Source organism: Equus caballus, chromosome 5 (genome assembly GCF_041296265.1).
Source record: "Equus caballus isolate H_3958 breed thoroughbred chromosome 5, TB-T2T, whole genome shotgun sequence".
Lineage (NCBI taxonomy): Eukaryota > Metazoa > Chordata > Mammalia > Perissodactyla > Equidae > Equus > Equus caballus.
In genome coordinates this window covers 13,803,635-13,830,661 of record NC_091688.1, presented here as the reverse complement: position 1 = coordinate 13,830,661, position 27,027 = coordinate 13,803,635, and the positions used below count along the sequence as shown (strand labels likewise).

The 27,027-nt window shown below is 34.8% G+C and overlaps 2 protein-coding genes across 27 annotated transcripts in view; one reads left to right on the top strand and one right to left on the bottom strand.

The window, feature by feature from the left end:
• Positions 1–27,027, bottom strand: part of RALGPS2 (Ral GEF with PH domain and SH3 binding motif 2) — a 156,108-nt gene that overhangs the window by 41,501 nt on the left and 87,580 nt on the right. The window lies entirely within an intron of this gene.
• ANGPTL1 (angiopoietin like 1) lies at positions 366–25,905 on the top strand. 2 transcript variants are annotated; one of them, XM_001498660.6, is made up of 5 exons: positions 366–1,001; positions 5,882–6,727; positions 18,794–18,987; positions 20,432–20,702; positions 22,352–25,905. In XM_001498660.6, exons 1-5 carry the CDS (start codon positions 992–994, stop codon positions 22,537–22,539), a joined length of 1,509 nt encoding a protein of 502 aa, XP_001498710.3. In that variant the 5' UTR covers positions 366–991; the 3' UTR covers positions 22,540–25,905. The 2 variants fall into 2 exon arrangements, with proteins under 2 accessions (XP_001498710.3, XP_070123887.1); XM_070267786.1 differs by having other exon boundaries at positions 635–1,001; positions 18,794–18,837; positions 22,352–25,030.

Below are 27,027 nucleotides of genomic sequence, written 5' to 3'. Positions count from 1 at the left end.
CGCTGTGGAATAGGAGGAAGTGGCATTATATAACACCAGGATTTAAGTTTAAAAAGTACTAAATTTCTGAAAGAATTTTATACATAGATTTCCACTTATTTTTGGTAATTATATACCAGCAGGTTCATCTTAAAAAACATTACACAGTACGATATAACACAGTACACTAACATCAGGTTTCTTAGAAGTTTAAAATCTTCTGAAATGGCAACTCAGTAAAATGTTTAAAAATTCTTCTAGGCTACACAGAGTATTATATTATTTAGGTGGCCGCCTCCTAACAAAGTCTAACTCTAGTTCTTTTGTAACAAAAAACAAACATCAGCCTGCAACTACTTCTAAGTGAAGTTGAGTACTATTTTTTCAGTATTCAACTTAAAAGATCTCTGGCCGGCAGACTAAAATGTTTGTTTTATAATTGCCCGCTGAACTATGATAGTTTGTTTCCAGATGGTGCCCTTCCTTCAACCTGCACACACAGTCTCTCCTTGTTCCAAGCTATTCAACCTCCTGCTGATCCCACTACCCCCACCCCTATTTAAGGCCACAGAGAGGAAATCCTAAGGAGGACATTTTCCCCCAGTCTCCAGCAATTTTTTGGTGACGTAATATGTGGGCTGAACTCGAGTCTACTGAGAAAGAGAGGGAATCACTATTCAAGGGTACTGTATATACAATCTGGGTCAGCTGCAGCTGGTTACTGCATTTCTCCATGTGGCAGACAGAGCAAAACCACAATGCTTTCTCTGCTGGATTAAAGACAGCCCACAGACCAGAACTTCCACTATACTACTTAAAATTACATAGGTGGCTTGTCAAATTCAATTGATTAGTGTTGTAAGAAGAAAAAGAAGTTCCTTATTACAGCTTGGATTCAACGGTCCAAAACAAAAATGCAGTTGCCATTAAAGTCACAGACGAGCAAACTTCTCCACTGATTTTTAAGAGCAAGAATAAGAGCAGCAAGTTTCTGGGTTTGCTCTCTCGACAGATGCAAAAAGGTATTTTAATATTTCTTTTATTTTTACTTAAAAATTCTATGTATATCAAAATGCATAATTATTTTACATTTGTAGTAGAAATTTCAAAATCTCTTATTAAAGAATTTTGGAATATACTAGAATTTATTTCATCTGAAAAAGGTTTTGCCTTTTGCAACTTTATGTGAAAACTGGTCACTATGTACTTTATGATGATTAATGCATTATTTGAGGTTCGATTTAATGATATTTAGTGTATATGCTTATAGACTGATGCATACATGCTGAGTTTCAGAAAATAAGTGCTTTAGGGACACTAGAAAGAAATTTTAACAAGTAACATTAAATGTATAAGGTTTGTAGCACAGTAATTAAAAACAGAGGGATACAAACTAAAGAAAATAGTCGTAAACAAGATTAATCTCTCTTCACATAGCTAGAAAGATATAAAAATAACTGAAAGGCTTTGCAATAATACCTCAATTATAGTACAAGCAAATATTAAGCAGAAATTCTTGTAAAGATTTAAGATAAGTCAATGGTATTTCTTGCTAACACTCAAAATTTTAAATAGTTTTCCAGGTTTACATGTAATAGTAATTTAACTTGAGTAACAGAAATTAAAACTGCTATAATTGGAATTATTTGAGAAAGCAAAGTTATCGATACATAAAAAACCCTGAAAGCTTACAGGTTAGAATTAAGGAGAAAAATAATATGTGGCAGAAGTATGATGTAAGTAGTCAGCATTAACCATAGGAAATAAGAACCCACAAGATGACAATTACTTAAATAGATTAATTAAAAGACCAAAAATATATAATATTTTTAGATAGCAATAATTTTGGTAACCATACACAAGAGGTTTCTTTCAATATTCTATCTGGGGGCTTTGTTTAACTGTAATAAGAAAACTATTAAAAATAAAATTACTAGTTACCAATAGTAAGCTTTAACACCAAAAATCTAAGTCTAGTTATGATATGGGGATCCTCTGTCCTTTTAAAAGATAATTGAAAGATATTAATGGTAAGAATCCTTAACAAGTAAAAAATGGTAAAGCTAAGATTTCTTCAACTTTACTTTCATGTCCTTTCCTTAAAGATTCAAAACTCTAAATACTGGAAGGATCTCTGCTAAACACATTCCACAAGAAATTCTGGTAAAATTTCTAAGCAACACTGGATCTGAAATAATGTTATCTCTTGCTTTTTTCTTGTTAGCTATGAAAAGTGCAGGACCTCATTAAACCTCAGTTCTTACTGAGGCCTTAGGAAAGCATTTAATCTGAAACCCAAATCATGCAGATAAATAGTTATCCCTTTCTTAAATATCTCTGGAGGATGAGACTGTCCCCAAGTCTCTTCCCAGAACATAATTCACAATCTAGAAGTTCTTTATCTGAGGTATCTCCAATGCTTCATAAATGTAAGTTCACCGCCCCACGCTGTTTGCAGTGCAGGACACAGCCAGTGAAATGCCTCTGTGTGTTTACCATCTGAAAGGAAGTAAATCTTGACTTTTATTTCTTCTACTAGCTGGCAACGTAGCAACTACGAAGAGACAGAGTACCAATAAAATTAACCCAAAGCATGGAAGACTTTCTTTTTTGTCTAAAAACCAAGCAGAGACATAGATTTAAACTTAAGTATACTGTAACTAATTTATAACATTCTCTTGGGACCTTGGAAAATTTTAACATATACAGAAAGGTTTTATGAGGTAACACAGATTTATGGATCTTTCACTTTTAAAACTGAACATATGTGGGAAAATATTAAATAGGAGAGAATGTTTTCAGAAAATGTAATGGTAAATGTATTTTTCAAACCAGTTCTGTACTCATGATGGAGCTGGTCTACTACTTAAGAAACGTGGCTTCTTATTCTGCTTTAGGTGACAACAAGGTCATTACTTTTCTAAGGATAAGGGAATTGTATTTATTTTAAAAAGCAAACTTTTAGTTGCCTCCTCTAAATACTAAAGTAGGTCCCATTCTCAAGGTAGGCAGTGACTGACTTATGATTTAACCGTATGGGGCCCACAAGGAGCCAAGGCAGAAGACAGCAAAGGAAGCTCCTGCCCTTTTAATTTAGATTCGGAAGTTGACATTTTCATTCTTCCACAACGCTGAGGCAAAGTCACACCAACAGTCTTGTATTACATACTCTTAGTTCTAGAAAAATCTGTGTCTGGTGGGAATACAACATGTTCAATCAGAGTATTATTCATAAAATTCTACTTGTTTTGAAGTTTCATGATACTTTCTGAATTTTCCTTGTTTTGGTAGCTTATTTCATAGTAGATTAGTATTTAAATAATGTCGTGATCTAAGAGTTTCCATTATTATTAAAGTGAAATGAGTAGATCTGAGCACCAGGTGAATTATGTAGGAGAAATGCTGTACATTTACCCAGGAAGCTGATGGTTTCTATTTTACTGCCCTCAGTCTTCCATGACTCCACAAATAAAACAAATCTTTTACTGGTTTTTGGTTATAGGTAACTCTACTATAGCAAAAGGCCTTTTTAAAAATAAAATAGACAATTCTTAAGCTCTAAATTTCCTACTGATATCAGAAGGCAAAGTATAAAAACTGAAAACTAAAAGTACTCATCCACGCACGCTTTGGGATATCAGTCAGCAATAGAGGGCCTCTGATATAAACACGGAATATTACCATGTTCATCCTTCCTATCTTGATTATATCAGTAAAATAAAATAATTCTCCACACTCCATCCATTCTTTGCTTTATTTTCATTATCACTTCATTTTGAAAACACTACTCATTTGAATACACCCAAGTAAGGAGTTTTAGAAAGTAGCAGTCATCTTTACAACTACAGTGGAAGAGCCCATATTTCATTGACACAACCTTCATTTTGGGGAGGATTCATAATCACATGTTAGACACATAACTATCAACTGACAGAATGCATATGGAGGGAAAGGAATGACAGCAGAAAAGTTTGGGATATAAAAATGATGAAAACACAGCCTAACAAAAATGGTCCACAAAAGCTTTTGCATAATTAAGTAATGGGTCAACGTAAAGAGATATAAACCAGGAAAAGACTGTGAAAAAAGGGAAACACACTGTCAAGACTCCTCTGTAGTTATGACACGACTAGGATAAAAATCACAGGTCTAGAAAAGCTACGAGTAGAAGATCTGAATCCCATTTGAGTGTTTTAGCTTCTCCAGGTGTTTACTCCTTTGCAAAATGGTACATACTTACTTCACAGTGTTGCTTTGAATACAAACAGTTAACATGTGTTAAGCACTGCATAACTATAAGGGATTGTTACAGTGTTGGTGATAGAAAACAGGATAGGCTACATTGTTATACGATGCAGTGGTTAATGAAAAACATGAACTCTACAATCTTCTGCCTAGGTTCAAATTCTGGCTCCATTTCTCAGAAGACTATGGGTAAGGTTGGATGCCAGTTTCTTCATCTGAAAATGAGGATCGTAACAATCTACCTCAGAGGGTCATAGTTCCGAGAAGTAAATGATCTAATAATGTAAAGGTCTTAAAACAATGCCTGGCATTTAACAAGGACACAATTAAGTATGAACTATTGTTATTATTGTGCTGCTATTATTAAGAGTAGGCATAATCAACTTGGGACCTGGCTTCTCAAGTCAAAAAACAAGTACTTGGGTGGAAAACGGGGTAGAAAAGCTGTCTTAGGGTATCTACTGCTGCGGAGGGTGGGCTCTACACAGCAGCTTGCTCACGAAGCTGAAGGAGTGACACGTCTCATCCCCTACTGCTACTGCTTTAGGGAGGTAACTGAAGAGAAAGGAAGAAGCTTTGGTTTTTGGAACTAATTCTAGTATTTCTATAGAAACTGTATATAAACAACAAACGTCTCATCTGCCATAGCAAAAATGGAACATTCCAAGCACACACTTTAGTGTATGTGGCACTGCTATAAACACCGACTGAAGAGCCAGGGAACTCGAATTCTAGACCTGCTTCTAATATTACCTACTTGTGTGGCCTTGGCCTTCAACACGCACATTGGTGCAAAGAGGTGCTCGAGTGAGATGGTCTCTAAAGCACTTTCCAACAGTCCTCTTCGATTACAGATAGTTTCCTTCTTTGGTAATGGTTGCAGAAAATTATTAACATTTTACCACAATACAGTTCAGTAGCAGCTCTGGTAGAAAAATGAACCCGCGGAATCATTTATAAGCTCAGAGCACATACATGATGATGATTTAGGAAACACAACCACCACAGTAATGACTGCAAGCATTCCTCACTCTTCAAACTTCCCACTAATCCCAACAGAATGCGCTACAAAACAACAACGGAGATGCTAAAACTTTCTGGCTTTAGATTGGTCTAAAAATGTTTCTTTGATAGATACAAAGTATATTTATTAGAGAGGACCAATTTAGTTGAAACCTTACAATAAAACATTGACTAGTAAAGTCACTTGGGTAACTTTAACACTAGTTAGGGAAGAATGTTTTAATTCATGCCTTACAAACATTGCCTACCTGTTTCAGAGTCTTATGATAGTAAGCAAGCTTTTAAAGGTAAGAAAGCTGCCTTCTTAGGGTCTCAAAAGCCCCAAGAGCACCTAAGAGTATGCCTTATACACACAGTGTGAACTCACCAGAATCTGCTCATTGAGCTGGGGTACAAAAAGTATTATAATAAGGTGGTAGCTGGAGAGCTGTTCTCTGAAACCCAATTTTTAAACAAATGTGAAGGCACTAAATATTGCATTTAAGAAATCAATCGCATTAATTCTGGCCCAATTCATCAACACCAATAGATACTCACTCTTTCCCTTAAATGCTTTTTTATACTACTGACTTCGAAAGTACATTAATATTAATTCTTTTCACTTTTTCCCTTCATTGTCTTGTTTTTTTAAAAGACATCAAACAACCTCATTTCAAAATGAAGGCTTTTATCTGGACGCTAAGTGTGCTATTCTTCCTACTAATGGGCAGTGGACATTGCAGAGGAGGACAGTTCAAAATAAAAAAAATAACCCAGAGGAGATACCCTCGCGCCACAGAAGGTAAAGAGGAAGCAAAGAAATGTGCATACACATTCTTGGTACCCGAACAAAAAATAACAGGGCCAATTTGTGTCAACACCAAAGGACAAGATGCAGGTACCATTAAACACATGATCACCAGGATGGACCTTGAAAACCTGAAGGACGTGCTCTCCAGGCAGAAGCGGGAGATAGATGTCCTGCAACTGGTGGTGGATGTAGATGGAAACATTGTGAATGAGGTAAAGCTGCTGAGAAAAGAAAGCCGTAACATGAATTCTCGTGTTACTCAACTCTATATGCAACTATTACATGAGATTATCCGTAAGAGGGATAATTCACTTGAACTTTCTCAGTTGGAAAATAAAATCCTCAATGTCACCACAGAAATGTTGAAGATGGCAACAAGGTACAGGGAACTGGAGGTGAAATATGCTTCTTTGACTGATCTTGTCAATAACCAATCTGTGATGATCACTTTGTTGGAAGAACAGTGCTTAAGGATATTTTCCCGACAAGACCCCCATGTGTCTCCTCCTCTTGTCCAGGTGGTGCCACAACATATTCCTAACAGTCACCAGTATACTCCTGGTCTGCTGGGAAGTAATGAGATACAGAGGGATCCAGGTTATCCTAGAGATTTAATGCCACTACCAGATCTGGCAACTTCTCCCACCAAAAGCCCTTTCAAGAGACCACCAGTAACTTTCATCAATGAAGGTGAGTCACCTCTTACTGTTAAAAATCAAAGTATGAGGTTAATATGTTTTATGGTTTATGAAACAATGCTCATAATAAGTGCTTATTATGCACTTTGTTGATGTAATTATACATGAACACTAAATTTCTATTGTTTTCTATTAATCAAGAATTGAATTTAAATACATCTCTTAATACATCTATGAATCTAAGAGTTTATAAAAACAGTATATTCTGTGAAAAAAGTAGTCTTCCATCCAAATTCTTATAATCTAAGTTTCTAGCATTGATTCAGACAGGAATGAGTCCACAATCCACTCCTAACCTCGATAACCATCCTATTGGCCTCCAGCTGGGTCCTCATTGCTGCTCAACAATCCTTTTATTTACCTCTTGCTGCTCTTCCCATCATCATCCTTCTCAAAAGAAGCATTTAAAAATTTGCTTTCACTCTCCTTAAGCCTATGATTACACCTCCTCCTTGCCTCCACTCTCACGCAGCACAGGCATCATTTACTGCTGCACTAAGATGAAGTCTACTCAGGTCCTAGGTTCCTTGTTCTTTCCTAGCTTGAAAACATCTGCACAAAATCCATGCCTTCTCGCCCTCAAGAGGAAAAGGTATCCCTCCTATTTTCCAAGGCTAAACAAAACTACAATTTGTCCCTTGTACCCATATAAGTATAAAGAAGTTTTTACTACCATAAAAAAACCCCCTAGAATTGATCCTAATATCTCTACCTCTATTTCTTAATTTCATTCCTTCCTTCCTTCATTCATTCATAACAGTCACTGATCTAGATGCCAGAATATAGATGAGTAATTTGGGGGCCGGCCCCATGGCCAAGTGGTTAAGTTCGCACACTCTGCTTTGCTGGCCCAGGGTTTCACCGGTTCGGATTCTGGGTGCGGACATGGCACCGCTCATCAGGCCATGCTGAGGCGGCGTCCCACATGCCACAACTAGAAGGACCCACAACTAAAAATATACAACTATGTACCAGGGGGCTTTGGGAAGAAAAAGGAAAAATAAAATCTTTAAAAAAAAAAGAGTAATTCACCTCTGTTTCAGTTTAGTAAGTACATGGCTAACTTTCTGAACATTTTACATCTGCACTCATTTTCCTATAAGCCATTCTCCCGAATTCTTTACAATTCGATTTGTTTCCTTAGAGTGGAAGGAAAAATCCAAACGCCCGGAAGTAAAAAAAGGAAATAAACCAGAGTTCATTCACTTATTGAAAAGGCAAGACATAAAACTGCACATAGACTACGAAATAATTTTCAACAATAATAAAAACACAGAACAAAGACAAAGACTGGAAATATATCACAAAGTGGTTGTGTCTGCAGCAGAGGATACCACTGACCATTCGCACCTCTGCTTTCTTGGGCCTCCAGTCATACTATGCTAACTCTTCCGCTTCTCTAGGTCCTTCACTGGCATCGTCTTCCTTCTCCTATGGCTTAAAAAGGCTTTCTTCAAGATATTCTACTTTAGAGGACTCACACACCTTCAAGGCTGCAAGTACCACCACTGCTCAGATGTCTCCTGCAGGGCGCTCCCTCCTAACCCTAACCAAAATAGGATGTTTGCATCTCAGTATTCTACTATTGCCTCACACATTGTTGCTTCCTCTATTGAAATGACTTCTTTCAGCTTATCTGTCAACCTGGCAGATTTCAAGACTTAACTAAATATCTTAAATGTTACACCTTCCCAGATCCAAACAAACATATCTAGATGGCTTTTCCCCCAAAATTGCTGCCCCCTCCTTGCACATGTTTTCTCTATCACATTAGACTGGAGTCACTTGTTTGTGTGTCTTTCTCCCTGCTGGACTGAATGCTTCTGGAAGAGAAATGAAAAGACTTTTCACTTTCTAGCTCAAACATCTAGCCAGGACCCGATTTGGCATATTGTTCCCAGCATATTGTAAGCACTACCATAAATACTTGAGGAATGAATGAATGAATGAAACCCTAAAATAATCTTTTCCCCAAACTAGTATTCTCCTTTCAGAAATAAGTGAATTATTATAAAAGAAATACATATTTAGTGAAGAAAATACAGAAAATACTAATAAACTTTTTAAAAAGCTTCACCGAATATCCAAATACTCAGAAATAAAGTTAACACTTTAGTAACAACCTTCAAATCTTTCAATTTTTTCCCTCTCATAAATACGGTAATCAATATTCTTATAACTTTTAAAAATAATTTTGTTCTTCTTTTTCTTTCTCTATGATTATATCCTTAGGACAAATTTCTGTAAGTAAAACCGATGGGTCAATTGACTTTGACTTCTCTATTTTATGTTACCATCCATCTGAACTTGTTCAGCTCATCTTTGACACTTCTCTCCTGCCCCACACACATAGACAGCTGAATTCTATCCATGTTGCTTTTCAGTCTTTCATGGATGTGTCCCTCATTTCTATTCAGAGCCAGAATTCTAACTTAGATGCAAATAATCTATGGCAGCAGCTAGAGGACAGAGACTTCCTGGAGTTCTAGCTGTGTGACCTTGAGGAGGGGTGAAGAATTGCTCTGTGCCTCAGTTTCCTCATCTGTAGAATGAGGATAATAACAGTACTTACCTCATAGAATTTAATACTTGAAGAGAGCTTAAAACTGTGCCTGGCACTCAAATGTTAATTCCTACTAAGAACTGTATAACAGCTTGCCAACTGGTCTCTCTAATTCTTTTCTCCCTCCATCAAAATATATTCTATACTGCCAACAGCTCTGTCTTCTTAAACCACCACTTTGATCACATCACACTTCTGCTCAGCACTTCTCCACTGCAAACAGGAAAAGTCCAATCTGCTTGGCCTGGGTAAGAATATCCTCCTCAAAAGAATCAATCCTACTTCTTTACCTTTCCTTTTATTAATTTCATTTACAAAAACCATCTGCTTCAATAAAAAGAATCAACTCATTGTCTTCTATATATTTTCCAGGCTTTCTGTCTATTCAAATTATAAGGCTCAGATCAACACAAAATAAAATAAAATTGCAACTCCTCCTTGAAGCCCTTGTTGACTCTCACAGACTGAAAGTGATTGCTCCTCTCCATGAATGTCTCTCTCTTTATAACATGCGTTTTTTTTTGGTTTTTTTTTTGGCTAGAAAGAGTGGCCCTGAGCTAACATCTGTTGCCAATCTTCCTCTTTTTGCTTGAGGAAGATTGTTGCTCAGCTAACATCTGTGCCAATCTTCCTCTATTTCATGTGGGATGCTGCCACAGCATGGCTTGACAAGCAGTGCTAGGTCAGCAGACGTGGGGTCCAAACCTGAGAACCCCGGGCTACCAAAGCAGAGTGTGTGAACTTAACCACTGTGCCGCTGGGCCAGTCCCTACAATATTTCTTATATTCCCTCTTGAATTATCAGGTATCTTTACATGTACACATAGTACCTATATATACATCTAAGTAAAATGCCTTCCAACTATAATATAAGCCTCTTTCCTGGCAGATGGATATTGTATCTCATTTGCAAATGCTAAATAAATGTTGGTTGACTTGATATCACATTTTTATAGAGCTTCTTAAAGTTGTCATTCCAAAGACCTCCATGAGAGTACTTTCATACATTCTATATTGTACTGGATTCATTCATTTTATACCATTCTAATGCTCAGTAATGACAGGCTAGAGTACCATTAAATTGGTAAATGATGATCACTATTAATATCCCCACACCCTTTGACTTCCAAAGGAAAGATGTGTACAAAATGATCCACTGGATATAAAAAGAAAAATATGTATTTACTTTTCATATCTTTTAAAAAAATGTATGTTCTGTGTAAGCTTTTAATGTATACAACTTAGTATACTAGTTTGTACATATCATTTATAAATAAACATAACTGAAGTATGTGGAATTTTTTTTAACTGAAAGGGCAGACAATTATGTAAGTATGGAGATGACTGCTATGGAGTCTTTTCTGAGGGTGCTGAATCTTATATAGATGGATGATGTTACCAATTCTAGAAGAAATGATTATTCACAAATTAACACACTGACACACTAAAAAATGCTTATATAAAACGAGACATATCAATTCTAGGTTTTATTATACACTGAGCTGTAGTGCAAGAAAAAATCTAATATTACAGAATTAAATCCCAGGCTAGGGATTTAGCATATCAAAAGTCCCATTAAACAGATTTTTCCACAACCAGAAGGACCTGCAACCAGAATACACAACTATGTACTGGGAGGCTTTGGGGAGAAGAAGAAGAAGAGGAGGGAAAAAAAAAAAAGATTGGCAACAGATGTTAATGTTAGCTCAGGTGCCAATCTTCAAAAAAGACAAAAACACCCCCAACTTTTGTTTTAATGAAACAAAGGTGTATATATATCCCTAATAAACCATCCTTAATGTAAAAATCAAGGACAGGCATAGCCTTTTCGGTTATTTATTATTCATTTGCTGTTATAAGTAAAAATTCACTTTTTACTTATTTTATTCTATAAATGTTGGTCTCTGAAAGTCAAGGACATAATTAGCTACACGTGTAAGGAAAAGTACACAGAACTAAGAAAACTTGTTTCCTTTGTTATTGCCTTTGTAGGTCACTTTGCCCACCTGTGTCTTTTTCCCTCATCTGTACAATGAGAACACTGGTTGGACCAGATGATTCTAACATCCTTTCTAGTTCTAATATTCTGTGAGTCTTATCAAATATAAATTACTACAAGCAATAATAAACAGACTTGCTACTTTCTTTTCTTTATATATAATGTGTTAAAGCCTTTCTTCATCAGACTGGAGAATAGGTCTAAGCTGTTTGGGTACTTGCACAAAAAGGGCAAGGATGGAAGATTGTTGCTCTACTTCCATATGCTTCTGGCACCAAGAGGTTCCTGCACATGTTCTCTAAATGCAGAATGTGTAGGTATTACTTAAAAAGTGTTCACTCAGCCACAAAAAGTCAAATACTGTATGATTCCACTTATATGAGATTCCTAGGGTAATCAAATTCACAGAGACAGAAAGTAGAATGGTGATTGCCAGTGGCTGGGCTGAGAGTGGAATGGGAACTGCTGTTTCATGGGCATAGGGTTTCCGTTTTCCAAGACGGAAAGAGTTCTGGAGACTGGTTGCAGAATAATGAAAATGTACTAATGTCACTCAACTGTACACTTAAAAATGGTTAAGTTGGTAAATTTTACATTATTTATAACTGACCATAATTTTTGAAAAAAGGTGTTGTAATGACAGGCAATTTTATATTTCCTTTCAAAAATGGTTATAAGAGAAAAACGCACCTCAAAAGAACAAACTTCTTATCAACTTATAGCAAATAACAGAATAATTTTGTTAGTTTAAAATAAACTATCTCCAGAAACATTACCCTCCCTCTACAATAAAAACAAAATGTTTGGCAAGGTAACTATACACCTGGCAAGTTGCCATCAATAAACTCTTAACTGTTAATGTTATTCAGTGGTTGCATTTTGGGTTAGTCTTTTACCAAAAAAAAATTGCTCTTTTACAAATGGTATGTTTATAAAAATAAGTTCATTCCTTGTAGGTGAACGGAGTTGAGAAAGTGCCGTCACAGTGTGTTAGAGCACACATCTCAGTACCATGAAACCTGGATTCTGGGAGCGCTTTTCTGAGGCCTAGTTGCCTCTTTTGTAAAAGGGGTTGTTGTGATGATTAAATGAGGTGACGCATGTGAAAATGCTTGTGTACGCTCTAACCATCATTCATAATTACATTTTTTGTGCACGTCCTTATACTTGCCTTGCCTTGCCATGTATGGGGACATAAAAGGTAAGCTTAAAAGCTAAACTTGAAAAGCAGTCATCAGAAAGTAAAAATATGCTTTTTAGGGAGTAAAAAGCTAATTTTCAATTATTTATATTATTTCCTATTAGTAAATCTTTAAGATTCAATTGGTTTCAGTGTAATCCTTATATTAACACTTAAAACAAAACAACTAAAGAAGACTGGTTAAAGCAAACGAGGTGTTCAAATATTTTTCTACTAACCAGTTATGAAAAAGACTGATAAATTCTTTAGTAATTTCAAAAATAAAAGGTCAAGTTGCTAACTGCATATTAAACTTACAGATGAATAAACAAAGTAATTAATATTATTACAAGAAAGAATCTATTGTCACTTTAGAAAGTATTTGCCTCAAACTTCTCATTCCAGAAATACTGTTGAATATATTTATCTTATACTTAATTAAACTTAAGTAATTAAACAGTTCCTTTGTAGAAAAAGGACAGGTATGTTAAAGATGGTTCCCAGTAAAGGTGCTATTCAAAGTATGAAATCCTTTTTCTTTTTCTCTTTTTTTGGTGAGGAAGATTCGCCCTGAGCTAACATCTGTTGCCAATCTTCCTCTTTTTGCTTGAGGAAGATTGTTCCTGAGCTAACATCTGTCCCCATCTTCTTCTTTTTTGTATGTGGGATGCCACCACAGCACGGCTTGATGAGTAGTATGTAGGTCTGCATCCAGGATCCGAACCCATGAACCCCAGGCTGTGGAAACTGATCACATGAACTTAACCACTACCCTACTGGGCCAGCCCTTCCTTTTTCTTTTTTAACCCACTGTTCTATTCAGACTATGGGTTCTTAATGAAAAATACATGTTGGGAAATAATGTGGCATGACTGGTCAATATTTTTCTTTCTGTGAATCAGATCCATTAACTGGAGTTTGTTAGCCCTATACAACCTTTAATCATCAAATAAAATGAGGAAGAGAGAGACTGGTCCTTCAAATTCAATGTACAGAATCCCAGTTTCCTGCCTTGAGAAGAATCCAATTGTGTGTCATGGAAGATGAAGACTATTTCAAGATTACTCAATGCAAGAAAAAGGTTAATAAAATTCCTATTTTAAAAGAAAGGTACTTCCAGTCTATAACCTTTGAACCCTTATGAACAAATTCCTGAAACATATGTCAATTAATTTATTTCTGACAATATGCAAACCAGCAAGTTAAATCTGACTTCTCAAAAACAAAGCTGGTACTTTTCTACTAGTCATTTAAGAATTCCCATTAAGCAATGTTTTTTACGGTACAGAGAAAGTACTAAAAACACTTAACAGAAGAATGATTTATAATCTAATTCTAGAGCAGAAAGTAAATAAGATATGCAAGTAATAATCAGAAACTATTTCTGCCAAGATTAACAGTATACACTGGGCTAAGACAAGTTAATGGTTTATTTACAAAAATAAAATGCTAAATTCTGATATTTTCTATCTTTACTGAGGAGAAAAAAGTAGCTGTAAGTACTGCTAATTTTATCCACATGTTCTGGAAAAGGATTTCAACTAAATTTTCCTAAGCCTTTATATCAACTCAGTCTAACACGCATCCAAACTGTACACATGAAGCCCACTATAAAAAGTGGGTTGAAAATTAGAACTGAAGATAATCTTAAATTTGCATAAACAGAAGTCTTATCAAATCAAAGCTGGATCCAGAAAATCCAGAGCTTTCCAATTTGCTTAAACATCCAAAGGCTTAAATAGCAGAAAAGGAACAAATGGTATTTTACAAATATTCTGTCAACATTCAAAAGCTTGATGTTTCTAAATATTTTACACCAATTCAAACAACCTAATGAAAGTCCAACTTGTGAATATATACTTAAATATAAAATGTAAACTATCAAAACTGCACAGAAATGAGTGAAAACATTTACAAAGATGACATTCATAAAATAAGTGATACAAAGGTGACATTCATAGACTAAGCAAATTTGTGAAATGAGAGAAATATTTACGTGTATTGCAACAAAACCACTTCATGTGTGCATTAACTATAATACTAAACAGGTTTAAAAATAAGAGCAATGTTCCTCAGATAACCTTGACTATTCTGAAAGTGACAACTTAGAAACACTCTGGCTAACTTTGGAAATAACCATGATGACTGCATTTTTAAACTGAAGAAATCAGTCTCAACTCTGCAGTCTACTTCAAGAGCTCCAAGTATCACTCTCAGACATTTACATTTCATACTTACTAAACTCTGTAACTCCTCTATAACACCAAGCTCTCTTCTGTCTCCACGTCCAGAGCACATTACCCATGTGTGGCTTTGAACACACCATCTACCCCCACTAGCCTAACTCCTACTTGATCTTCAAAACTCAGCTCAGATATAGGTAGACTCGGATCTCTTCCCCACCATTCTGGGTTAGCTATTTTTTACCCAGTGTTCCCATGTGCCCTGCGTCACTCCATCAAAGTACTTGTCACGTTGCAGTGGAATTATCTCTCTATTTGCCACTTTCCCCACTTCCGACCTCACTCTATGGTTCTTTATCCCTTGAGACTAAAACAGTTTCTAGCCTATAGCAGATGCAGAAAAGACATTTTCTAGAAAAAATAATGCAGAACTGAGGAAATTATGGAAAAGTTTAAACTGTGGATACACAACCAAAAGATACAGTCCTTGCCCATGAGGAGTTCTATGAGTAAACAAATAAATATACTACTATGCATCCCACAAAATAAAAACGGACATGAAAATCATACTTCACTTTTCCATCTCACTCCCACATACAAAACTAAAATTTTATAAATTTCCTCCTATCTGAAATACAAGCTCTCTACCCTTCTCTGACTTGACTACAATACATGTTTCTGTAATGTAAAGTAGCTCACATGTGACTGGTAAAAAAGTAGAATAATATCAGTAAAACAAAGAGGTCACATTGGTTCGTATGGGATTTCTTCCAAGCATGTTAATGTTTATGCCACGAGTAACTGCAGCTGAATACAAAGTATGCTAACAGCTAACATCAACTGTTATTTTTAGTGCATGATTTTGCAGAACATGAGGTTTTTCAGGCATATGTTGTTTCTTTTTTTTATTGGTGGGGATGATTTCCCCTGAGCTAACAGCTGTTGCCAATCTTCCTCTTTTTGCTTGAGGAAGATTGTCCCTGAACTAACATCTGTGCCAATCTCCCTCTATTTTGTATGTGGGATGCCACCACAGCATGGCTTGATGAGCATTGTGTATGTCTGCACCCAGGATCCGAACCCGTGAACCCTAGGCCGCCAAAGCAGAGTGCGCAAATTTAACCACTATGCTGTCCCAGAAATAACGTTATTTCTTGACAGTAGAAATGACTATACATTCATCTTTGATTAGCCATATTATATTTATTAATTAAATAAGCACATATTTATTAAATAAGCTATTTGAATTATTAAATAACCTACTACTACTTCAGCAATGAAGGGGAAAAGAAGGAAATTAACAATTACTGATGATGACTATTTTCTTAAGCATTGTGTTAAAGGCTCTGAATACTTTGTAATTTAAATTCAATAACTCAGAAGGTAGATAATACAAAAATAATTCACGTTGAATTTAAATGGAATGTGATCTAATTTATGGCCAGTCCGATAAGCTTAAAATATTATTTTTATCATAGTCTTCCTCAGCTTAAGAACCTATTTATGAGCTTTCACAGACTAACCAATATCCTCATGAAGATAAAAGCATAAATTCTTAACAAAATTTTAACAAATCAAATCAGTAATATATAAAAACAATAATACACCATAAGCAGTCAAGGCCATACCAGAAATACAAGGTTGGCTTAACATTAAAAATATAATCAACAGAATTCACCATATTATCAAATAAGAAAAACCTTATCATCATCTCAGTAGATGAACAGAAAGCCTTTGACAAAATTCAAAACCCATTCATAATAAAAAGTCTCAGCAAACTAGGAATAGAAGGGACAAGAAGTTCTAAGCAGTTATTACAGCTTAAAGGAAAATACGTTCATAATAAATGCAAGATTGGAAATCTCAGAAGAGAAATAAAAACTACAAAAAAGAATCAAATTGAAACTCTAGAATTAAAAAATTCAATATCTAAAATAAATATAATTCAAGAAAGACAGCATTAAGTCTTTCCAGATTCTCAAATTTTTTACTAATAATCTGCAGAGCTTACAGTCGTATTTTAATTTAAAAAAAGTGAAACATGGAGAAATAGCAATGAAGCACAATAAAAATCCAGACTAGAGAAATTCATTATCTCTTGATTTTTGCGTGTGGTTTTCAATTCCCTAGTATTTAAAATGCGAAGGCAAGTTAATTGATTCATTTACGTAAAAAATTATTGACAGCATAGTAATAGTTAAAGCACTGATGACATAAAGTCAGAAGAAAAACAAAAACAGTCTCCGTCCTCAAGGAGCAATCTGGAGGGAAGAGCGCAGTCTCTGAGAACCCCTTCTAATGATGTAATTGTATAACTATTTATTTAATGAGATTAATTCTACTCCAATAAGGCCCAAAAGGGACTCTGTATATATACTTGGCAAAGTACAGATAACACATTTCTCAAATTTTCAACAATCCTGTTATCATATTTATAGTACAGATTTTCTTGTATGAACTTAACTCTCTATTTTCACATAATTTTTAAAAATTATACATGTCAGAATTTAAAAATTTCTAGTGAAATATAAAATTTGACAATGGGAATTTCTATATATATATATATATATATATATTTTTTTTTTTTTTTTTTTTTTTTTGAGGAGATTAGCCCTGAGCTAACTGCTGCCAATCCTCCTCTTTTTGCTGAGGAAGACTGGCCCTGAGCTAAGATCCGTACCCATCTTCCTCCACTTTATATGTGGGATGCCTACCACAGCATGGCTTGCCAAGCAGTGCCATGTCCGTACCTGGGATCCAAACTGGTGAACCCCGGGCTGCCAAAGCAGAACATGCACACTTAACTGCTGCGCTACCGGGTCGGCCCCTATATTTTTTTGTTCTAATAAATCTTTAGGGTAATTCTTATTTCTGAATCATTTAATATTTTCACATTCTTATTTAAAAAAACAAAGGATCAAAACACTGGGGAAGGGTGAAACTAAAGAAGGTTCAGTAAAACTAACTAGAAGCTATCTTTCTTTAGATCCAAAGATGTGGAGATCACAAGTTCAAGAGGCAGACACTCAAACGATTTTACAAAATGTTTTGTCATTTTAAAAGACATAAAGAACTTATGAATGGATTAAAAAATAAGGAGAGAATCCAGAAAACTATGAAATAACATGGGAGCAGACTCTGGGATCAGAAAGAAATGCATTTAAGTCTAGGGTTTATTACCTTCTAAGGACCTTAGACTAGCTAGTTAACTGTTTTATCTACAGTCACATCTGTAAACTATCACAGGGTCATCGTGTAGACTAAATAAGAAAATTAGTATTAGTCATATAAATTGATACAACTCTATAAAAAGGCACTTTGCCAACATTCCTGAAATGCATTCTTATGGACTGTAGTATGGGGGGAAAGTTAAAAGATTCTATGAGTTTGAGAAACTCTGGTTTATTTCAGGACTTCTTAGTCTTTAGTCAACGTACATGTGAATGTACACTGTTAGTTTCCAAAAGGGTAAACATAATATTTAGCAGTTCTAAAACTTATTTGACCATGGTCCTTCGTTTTCACCGAGTATCTCAAGGGACTAGTGTGTTCCACTGAAATCAAGTTTCACAAAGTGTAAATTGGGCACTACGAAGAGCTGTAAAAGCGTTCACATCCTCTTGATCCAGTCAATCAATCCTACAGCATTTTTATAAGTAAATATGAAAAAATGAAGCCAATAAGAAGACATTTTTTCAGGTTATTTATAATAGAAAAAACCAGATGAAACTTCAATGTCCAATGAATAAACAAGGATATATCAATGTCAGAAATTGGATATTACAGCTACTGTAAGTGCTAGAATGGAGACGATAGTCCCATGGAAATGTTTGTTAAAATAAAAAGACAGAAGCCAATTTTCCATATGTATTAGAATTCTAACAATATAAAAATGTATATATGGCCAAAAACTTGCAAGAATAGTAGAAAATGAAACAAGTTCTGTTCCGGACAGTGGGACTGGGGTAATCCGTTTACTTAGTTTCTTTAACTTTTATAGTACTGTGTATATGATACATAAAAAGTGTTATCTGTAAAGAAGGATACAAAGGTAAGACTCTTTATTAAAAACTATCTTAATATGGCTCTTTTCCTATTAAGTTTCCTGGTAACCAGTAATATTTTCATTACAGGACCATTCAAAGACTGTCAGCATGCAAAAGAAGCTGGACACTCAGTAAGTGGAATTTATATGATTAAACCTGAAAACAGCAGAGGACCGATGCAGTTATGGTGTGAGCACAGTTTGGATCCTGGGGGTTGGACTGTTATTCAGAAAAGAATGGATGGCTCTGTCAACTTCTTCAGAAATTGGGAAAATTATAAGGTAAATCAGTGATTCAGACCTGGGGGAGAGATGGAACAAAGCAGCTCTTGCAATAGCAGCCATTCTAGGCAATAAATAAGATACACAGTTAAAAATAAGTATTCATATGTTTTTTCATTACCTACATTTGTCGAAAAGATGATTCTCATCTCTAGTCTTAAAGTCAAAATTAAAATGTAAAAAGGAAACTGAAGATGTACTTTAAAATGCCCCCCTTCATTCTGGATGACATACATATATTTAATTCTTTTCAAAAACCACCCCTAATTTCATTTTCGAATAATTACTTTTTTATGACTAGATTTCTACCCATCATCAAGTGTATTTAAACAATAATATAAACTATAGGATTTCAAAAAAATGGACCTTTTTCTAGGACTAGTTACCTCTGATAATCATGCCACCATGTTTTAAGTTGATGACACCAGACACTGGTGCTTTTGGGAAGTATTGTACACCTAGATTGTCAGATACAAGAGGAATCATGCAATACCAGTTTTGGAAAGGTAAACAACTAGTCTTTGTTAATGCTTTTAATGTTCATCATGCTAATTTTATAAGTGATATAAACCCTCAGTTTAAGGATGGCATATGGGAAAGATTATATCTTCTAGATGGCTAATTCTTCATTCAGAATTGTGAAGTACTGTGATTACTCACTCAGCTGAAATTTTACTGGCAGCAAAAAATAAGACATTAATATATCCAAGTCAGAACTTGCATACATTTCTAAACAAGTAACTAGGAAAAAAAATCCTGCAACATAACCTCCTAGAAAATACATTTAGTGTTAAGATCAGGTTTACCAAGTCTTAAACTCTGCTGGATACCTACAATGGCAAATGCTTATTGAAATAGGATAGTTAATTGACTTATTTTTTTTCAAATATTAATCTACAATTTTTCAAAGGGGGAATTTTGAAGATTACTATTTTATAGTTATTAATTTTACATACAATAAAGCTAAAGAAGATAATTTGTTCTAAAATAGTATCATTTTTATTGAATGATCATAGTAATCTTGCACATCCTTTTTGTTTGACTGTGGTGGGGAGAAAAAGTATCTAAATACTTTCAGAAAAAAAATTTGGCTCTTTGCATGAGTACGAGAGAGACCAGGAACCCCTTTCAACAATGTGGGTAGCTCATTAATTAATGATTTTAGTAGCTGTCAATAATTTTCATTCTCTTTAGCCTCTGTCTTATTTGTAGGGTTTGAAGCTAGCTGTGTGAATAAATATTGACAAATTAACAGAAAGCAAAGCAAAACAAAACAAAGTGACTATGTGGGGCTTATAAAGATGAGGTGATCTACTGAGATGGAAGTTCACATCGCCACTTAAATGACCAACGTCTTTATGCTACCAAATGTTTAAACTTACCTACAAAAAAGTTTACTATCTCTACGCTTACTTAGGTACCCATGCTCTTTGTTTATTAACAGAAAGGGTTTGGAAACATTGATGGAGAATACTGGCTTGGACTGGAAAATATCTATACGCTTAGCAATCAAGATAATTATAAATTGTTGATTGAATTAGAAGACTGGAGTGATAAAAAAGTCTACGCAGAATATAGCAGCTTTCGTCTGGAGCCTGAGAGCGAATTCTACAGACTGCGCCTGGGAACTTACCAGGGAAATGCAGGGGACTCTATGATGTGGCACAATGGCAAACAGTTCACCACACTAGACAGAGATAAAGATATGTATGCAGGTAAGAAGAAACTAATGTGTATTCTTTGTAGAATCACCACTTTTCTATACATTAAATAGAACCTTGTTATTAAAGTATATGCTTCTAAAAATCTTTCTAGAAAGGTAATTTTGGACTCAGTCAAAAGGAATATAACATGCAGAAAGGAATAGCTTTTAGGATCTAAGGCATTCCCAAAGTATGAACTCTGGACAAGATTCTGTTGTTCTAACAGAACAACTCGGGGACAACTGGGGTGGGGGTGGGGAAACAAACAAAAATTCATTGAACTGCAAATAAAACTCTCAACTGCCTAAAATTCCCAACAAATACTAACTGGACACCCTCCATGCACCAGGCACCGTTGTAGGTGCTGAGTACATAGCAGTGACCAAAGTTCCTGCCCTTTCGGAGCTTACACTCTCTAGGAGACAAAATGATTTGTCAGGCGGTGACAAGTTCTCTAAGAAAATAAAACTGAGTAAGGGAACAGAAAGAGATGGGCAGCGAGGAGTGGGCTGGGTGCTATTTTATATGGAATGGCCAAGAAAGGTTACTGTTAGAAGGAAACATTCTAATAAAGACCTGAAGGGAGTGAAGGAAGCAAGCCATTTGAGAGTATGGGGTAAAGGCATTTCTCAGTAAAGGGAACAGCAAGACGACTGTGCAACATGTGATACAGGAGAGCAAAAAGCTTTATTCAGAGGGGAAATTAATGTTCTCCTTAGAAAGAATCAATCAGGCCATCCACTTAATATAATTTTAAATTTAATTTTCACATACTTTTGGCCTTTTTAACCTAGGTTTCTGGCCCAGATAAAGAGAGATCCCTGATAACTGATTTATTTTCTGTTCAGTCATATCTTGGCAAGCAGCACATAGGTCTCTATTTTAACTTATTTTACACTGGCAAAAGAAGAAAAAAGGAAGAGAGATATAACCATAAGATAGGCCATATTTACAGAAACACATCTGATTGCTGGTAGTGCTATTTTTATACATATATTTTTTTTCTAAAGATTGGCACCTGAACTAACATCCGTTGCCAATCTTTCTTTTTTTTCCCTTCTTCTCCTCAAAGCCCCCAGTACATAGCTGTACATTCTAGTTGCAGGTCCCTCTGGTTGTGCTAGGTGGGACGCCGCCTCAGCATGGCCTGATGATCGGCGCCATGTTGGCACCCAGGATCTGAACTGGGGAAACCCTGGGCCGCTGCAGCAGAGCGTGTGAACTTAACCTCCTGGCCACAGGGCCAGCCCCTATATTATTTGTTGATATTTTGAGAATCCAATTTTCCCCAAACTTTTCTCTCCTTAGCAACTCCATATTTTCCCTTCCCAGTCTCTCCAAATCTCTCCTTCTCTCTCACATACAAACATTGCCTGCATTTTATTTCTCTGCTACCTAGAAAATTAAATCTCTTTAAAAAAATGTGCTAAGCAAGCAAAGGGCAAGATAAAAAAGCAAATCAAGTGATTTTTCAAGTAACTGATACTTAAGCAACAGTAAGACAATAAATGAAGAAATAAAACTACGAAGATAAAGGTAACCGAAATTAGTAAGAAAAACTCGAATTAAAGTGTTCCAAAAGTAAAATAAATTTTTGATAGTTTTCAGAGTAGCACATTTTGAAGAAACTTTTCCTTTGATGTCTCTGTTTTTCCTCAAAGGAAACTGCGCGCACTTTCATAAAGGAGGATGGTGGTACAACGCCTGCGCACACTCTAACCTGAATGGAGTGTGGCACAGAGGAGGCCAGTACAGAAGCAAGTACCAAGATGGAGTATTCTGGGCCGAATATCGAGGCGGGTCATACTCCTTGAGAGCAGTTCAGATGATGATCAAGCCTATTGACTGAAGAGAGACAGTCTCCAACTTAAATGACATAGAACTTTATATTTTTCAGTTCCTAAAAATGTAAATTTCACATGTATATTACTTCGCACAATTTATTTCTACAAATATAGTTTTTAAATGAATCTTACCATAACTATAAAAGGGGATTTATGAATGTAGTTTCATCTTCTCTTAATATACTTCAAAAGATTATTTGTATCCATAATGCTAGTTATTTTAAAAATTATATTGACTACATACAGGCAGTGTGTTTTCAAAAATGTAAATATTTGCCTAAATGTAAAACAAATCTTAGCTTTATTTTAAATCAAAACTGAATACCTGTTCAAGATCCTTAACAATTTATTTAAAAACTTTATGAGATTCCTCTAACTTCCAAGGGAAAAATAATTTTAAGATTTCAGCCAAGTAATACATTTTATTTATAAAAATATAGACAGGAAATTAGAGAAAACTCTAGTTTTGCCAATAGAAAATACTTTCTGCATTGAATAAAAGTTATTTCAATTGAATTTGTGCCTTTCACATGAAATGATTAAATCTGAATTATTGACAATATATTTTATGCCAATTTCCCCAAAGAATTAAGTGATCCACAGTATTAAAATAAATACATATTTAAAAAAATAATGTAGGCAATATTTAAATGCTCAATTTGTAGAAAGAGAAATATACAAATGAATTTTTCAATATTATCTTCACACGATTTGCTGGCACCAAAATCTCCTGAAATGCATTATGTTGTTATATCAGCAAAATATTGATATTACAAAACGCAGAATATTTAAGTGAGCCAATGGTTTTACAGATCTGAATTATAACTTTAAACTTATTAATACCCCTCACACCCACCAGCCAATTTGCTGATCCTTACTATTTGGAAAAAACCTCTGCTCTTCAAGTCAGAAAGCTTGGACAGCTTTATAAGCATTATTGCATACTTATGAGTGAGACTAAAACAACTTCAAGGAACTGTTAGACATTTTCCCAATACTGAGATTCAACAGCCTCAGAACAGAATCCATAGGGGTTTGGCTATTCCAAATTGCTAATTCCATTTTATAGTGTGTGTGACTTTATAACTCATCTTTGCAACTAACAAGTTTATTACCAACCTTCCGGAACAATTTCCTTCCGGAAACATGTTCATTGCTTACAGCTGATCTTCCCTTAATTCATTTGTGAACTAAAATTTTAGAGGAATCTCATGAGACTTTTGCTCAAGCAAAAAGAAAATCCAGTCAGAACTGAAGATAATCATTTGAACAACTCAAGTCCACCAACATGACCAATGGTTTTCCTCTGTCACATCTCAAAATAAAACTTCTGGTCGAAGAAGGTAAGAGAACATCAAAACCCTACAGTGGCATTATTCTTTGTTTTACCTATCATCATCTTAAAATGGTTTTGAAGTCCTTCCCCACCAGCCCAGAACCAAAAGAATCTGCTATAAGATTTCTGAGAAGAATTAGGCATCTAGTTGTTATGTCATATCTTAATTGAACAGAACTTTACCAGGGCATTCCATTTATTGACAGAACTATAGTATTTCACTTAAACATCCAAAACCCTACGAAAGACAAGTCTTAAATAGAATCTTCACAGAAAAGGAATGTTATTCAAACTAGAATGATGTGAAAGTCAACATACAAACTAGAAAACTGGTCAGAATGCTAGGCCGCCTTGGCCACTGGGTCCACTTTGGTTTCCTTTACAGATCCGACTAACTGTTTTGGAGTTCCTGGAGAGCTTAAGAACAATTTAGGCAAGTGAGTTCCTTGAGAGCAGGGACTAAGAAGCAGTATTATATGATGGTTAAATGTAGTAAAGTCAGAACTGCTTGGGTTTGTGGCCCAATTCTACCATTTACTAGCTGTGTTTCCTTGGGCAATTTACATATTCCTGCTTAAGTTTTCTTATTTATAAAATGGAGATAATAACAGTACCCAGGTCATGTAGTTATTGTGAAAATTAAGTGAGGTAATACATGTGGTAAAACATTTAGAATAATGCTTGACAAAGTAAAGGCCCCAGTAGACTTTAGTTATCAGATTATTACTAATCTATGTACTTTCTGCAATACCTATCATGATGCCCTACACAGAGTACATGGTGAATAAATGTGTTAAAAGAAACAATATCCAAATTTTCAGGCATAAAATTACCTTGATTCATAATCTTCATCTGCAAACCTAACAGAGCTATTATGGCAGGTAGTTAAGACACTGGACCATAAAAAAATTTTTAAAAAAATTAAGGCAAGAATACCCATAGCAGGAATTCCAGCCTAATAAGGATCTTGTGGGAGGTTAGACAGATCATCTGTGTGGCAGATGAGATCCAATAGATAGCTACTCTGTAGGTTACCCAGGAATAAACATGTGGTTGGTTGCCTTACTTCAGTAAGATTGAGCTATAACCTTGGAGCTGGTTTGCAGAAGGATTCTTTATGTTCAGTTATTTTTAATAAATGAAATGAAGCTTATCGTAAATATGATTTAGACTCTATTCTGTACTCAATGGGAAGTCATCAATGCCTAGGAAACTTAGTATCTCTAAAGTAAACTTTAAAAAGTTGAAATTTTAGAGAAAGACAATTTTAGCCACCACCTTAAAATTTAGTAGATATCCACAAATAAACTTATGCTTAGACTCCAAGCCTGGTAGAGTATAAAGATCAAATTTTCAGTCTAATGCTAACTTGACTTTATGAGTCATGATACGAGAGTATTAATTCTTCTAGCACTATATTTTTAAGACTCCTACTGATAATAACATAATAAGCTATAAAAACTTCCACAATCATAAAAATGTTTTAAATTACTTGCAAACCTATACTAATGTCATATGATTTTTATATACTTAATCTTAATAGTAGGTTAAAGATTATTACACCCTAACAAATTTTTAGTCTTTTAGTGTCTGTTGAAACTAAAAGTACTAACTTTCTTACCAAGTAAGAAAATTATTCCATTTATAATGCCGTGACCCCTTTCTCCAAAAAGCCATCGAAAAATAAGCTCAGTTTCCAATATTTTCAGTGGGGTTAATATATTGTTATTAAGTTGTAATTCTATACATAATTACAGGAAAGACTGAAGAAGACACTCAAAATTTTAACCTAAATACAGATTCAAAAAATATTAATATAATTTCATAATGCTTTCTTTGAACTATAAATGAAACAGTTATAATGCATATCTTTATATGCAAGTCAATTTAATCTCACTTGTCTCAGTTTCTTTACTTGTAAAATATGAATAATAATATCACTTACCTTATAATATTGTTAAGAATTAGATAATTTATGTAAAGTACACAGTGCTGGGCATACAGGATTAAGTATTAAATAAATGTTAGTTATTAAGATTCTTTTTATTATTCTCTTGTTAAGGTTTGCTCAAAAAAATTACAAAACAAATTACTGAAATATCAGCAGTTGGAAACACCACTGGCAAAGCTGTTGGAACTGAGGGAATCTGATTCTGTTTACGATTAAAATGCAGACCTGTATAGCTGCTCCACATTTTTTCTTTTTTTAAGATATAGATTCTTAAAGAAAAACTATGAACATGGGAAAGAAATTAATGCAATGCTATCCCCAGCAATTTTATATCACAAGTCTTCAAGTGATCTAAAGTAAACTTCAGAAAAGATACCATTAAAGAATGTTAGAAGAATTTTAAATACATAAAAATGAAAGAGAGTAAAAAAGGATATAAATGAGCTAATGGAAAATGGAGATGTAATTTTGGCTAAAGAAAAAGCTAGGGCTAGCTGCCATCTGGTCAAAGCTCATTCTCAGGATTCAAAAGAAAAATGACTGAACATGCTTTATGGCTATTTTAGAATACAATATATAATCTAATGAGAAGAATAAGGGAAAGTAATTCATGGTGTATATTATCTACAAATCAAACCAAAGGAAGAAAAATGGAATAAAACTCTTAAAATATTAAAAGCCAATGACATTTTTTAACCATTAAGAATTTTTGAGATCAATGTCAGAAACTTGCATATGTTTAACCAAGTAAAATTCTACCAAAGGGGAAGGAAAAAAAATCTCATTAATTTCCATAGAGCTGCAGAAAGCTTTAGACTTTGTTGCAATTATCTGAATAGAAATGTGAATAAAAAGCCATTATTTAAAAAAATATTTGTACATAGGTCAGTAGAAATTTCTAAAACGAACGTAAAACTAAAGAACTATGTTCCATTGTGAGATCAAGACAGGTAAAAACTACAGAAAAATAAAAGAGGATCAGATAAAATCTGAAGAGAAGTTTCAGCATACCTTAAGCATTTCATTAGCTGTGATGAGGACACCACTAACAAAGCCTGGCAATGATACGTACCTCTTCCATGATATAGGAGACAGGGGAAATTATTCATAAGGCAATGACACCAACCTGAATTTTTGGTATTAAAGAGATGTTAACTGGAATAAAGCCAGGGACAAAGTCTGTTTCGATCCCTGTTACATATCTAG

Bases quoted from the DNA above. Each gene is read 5' to 3' on its own strand.
- ANGPTL1 (XM_001498660.6), top strand. The intron at 6,728-18,793 runs GTGAGTCACCTC...TTTTCATTACAG, and splicing joins AGTAACTTTCATCAATGAAG to GACCATTCAAAGACTGTCAG. The intron at 18,988-20,431 runs GTAAATCAGTGA...GTTTATTAACAG, and splicing joins GAAATTGGGAAAATTATAAG to AAAGGGTTTGGAAACATTGA.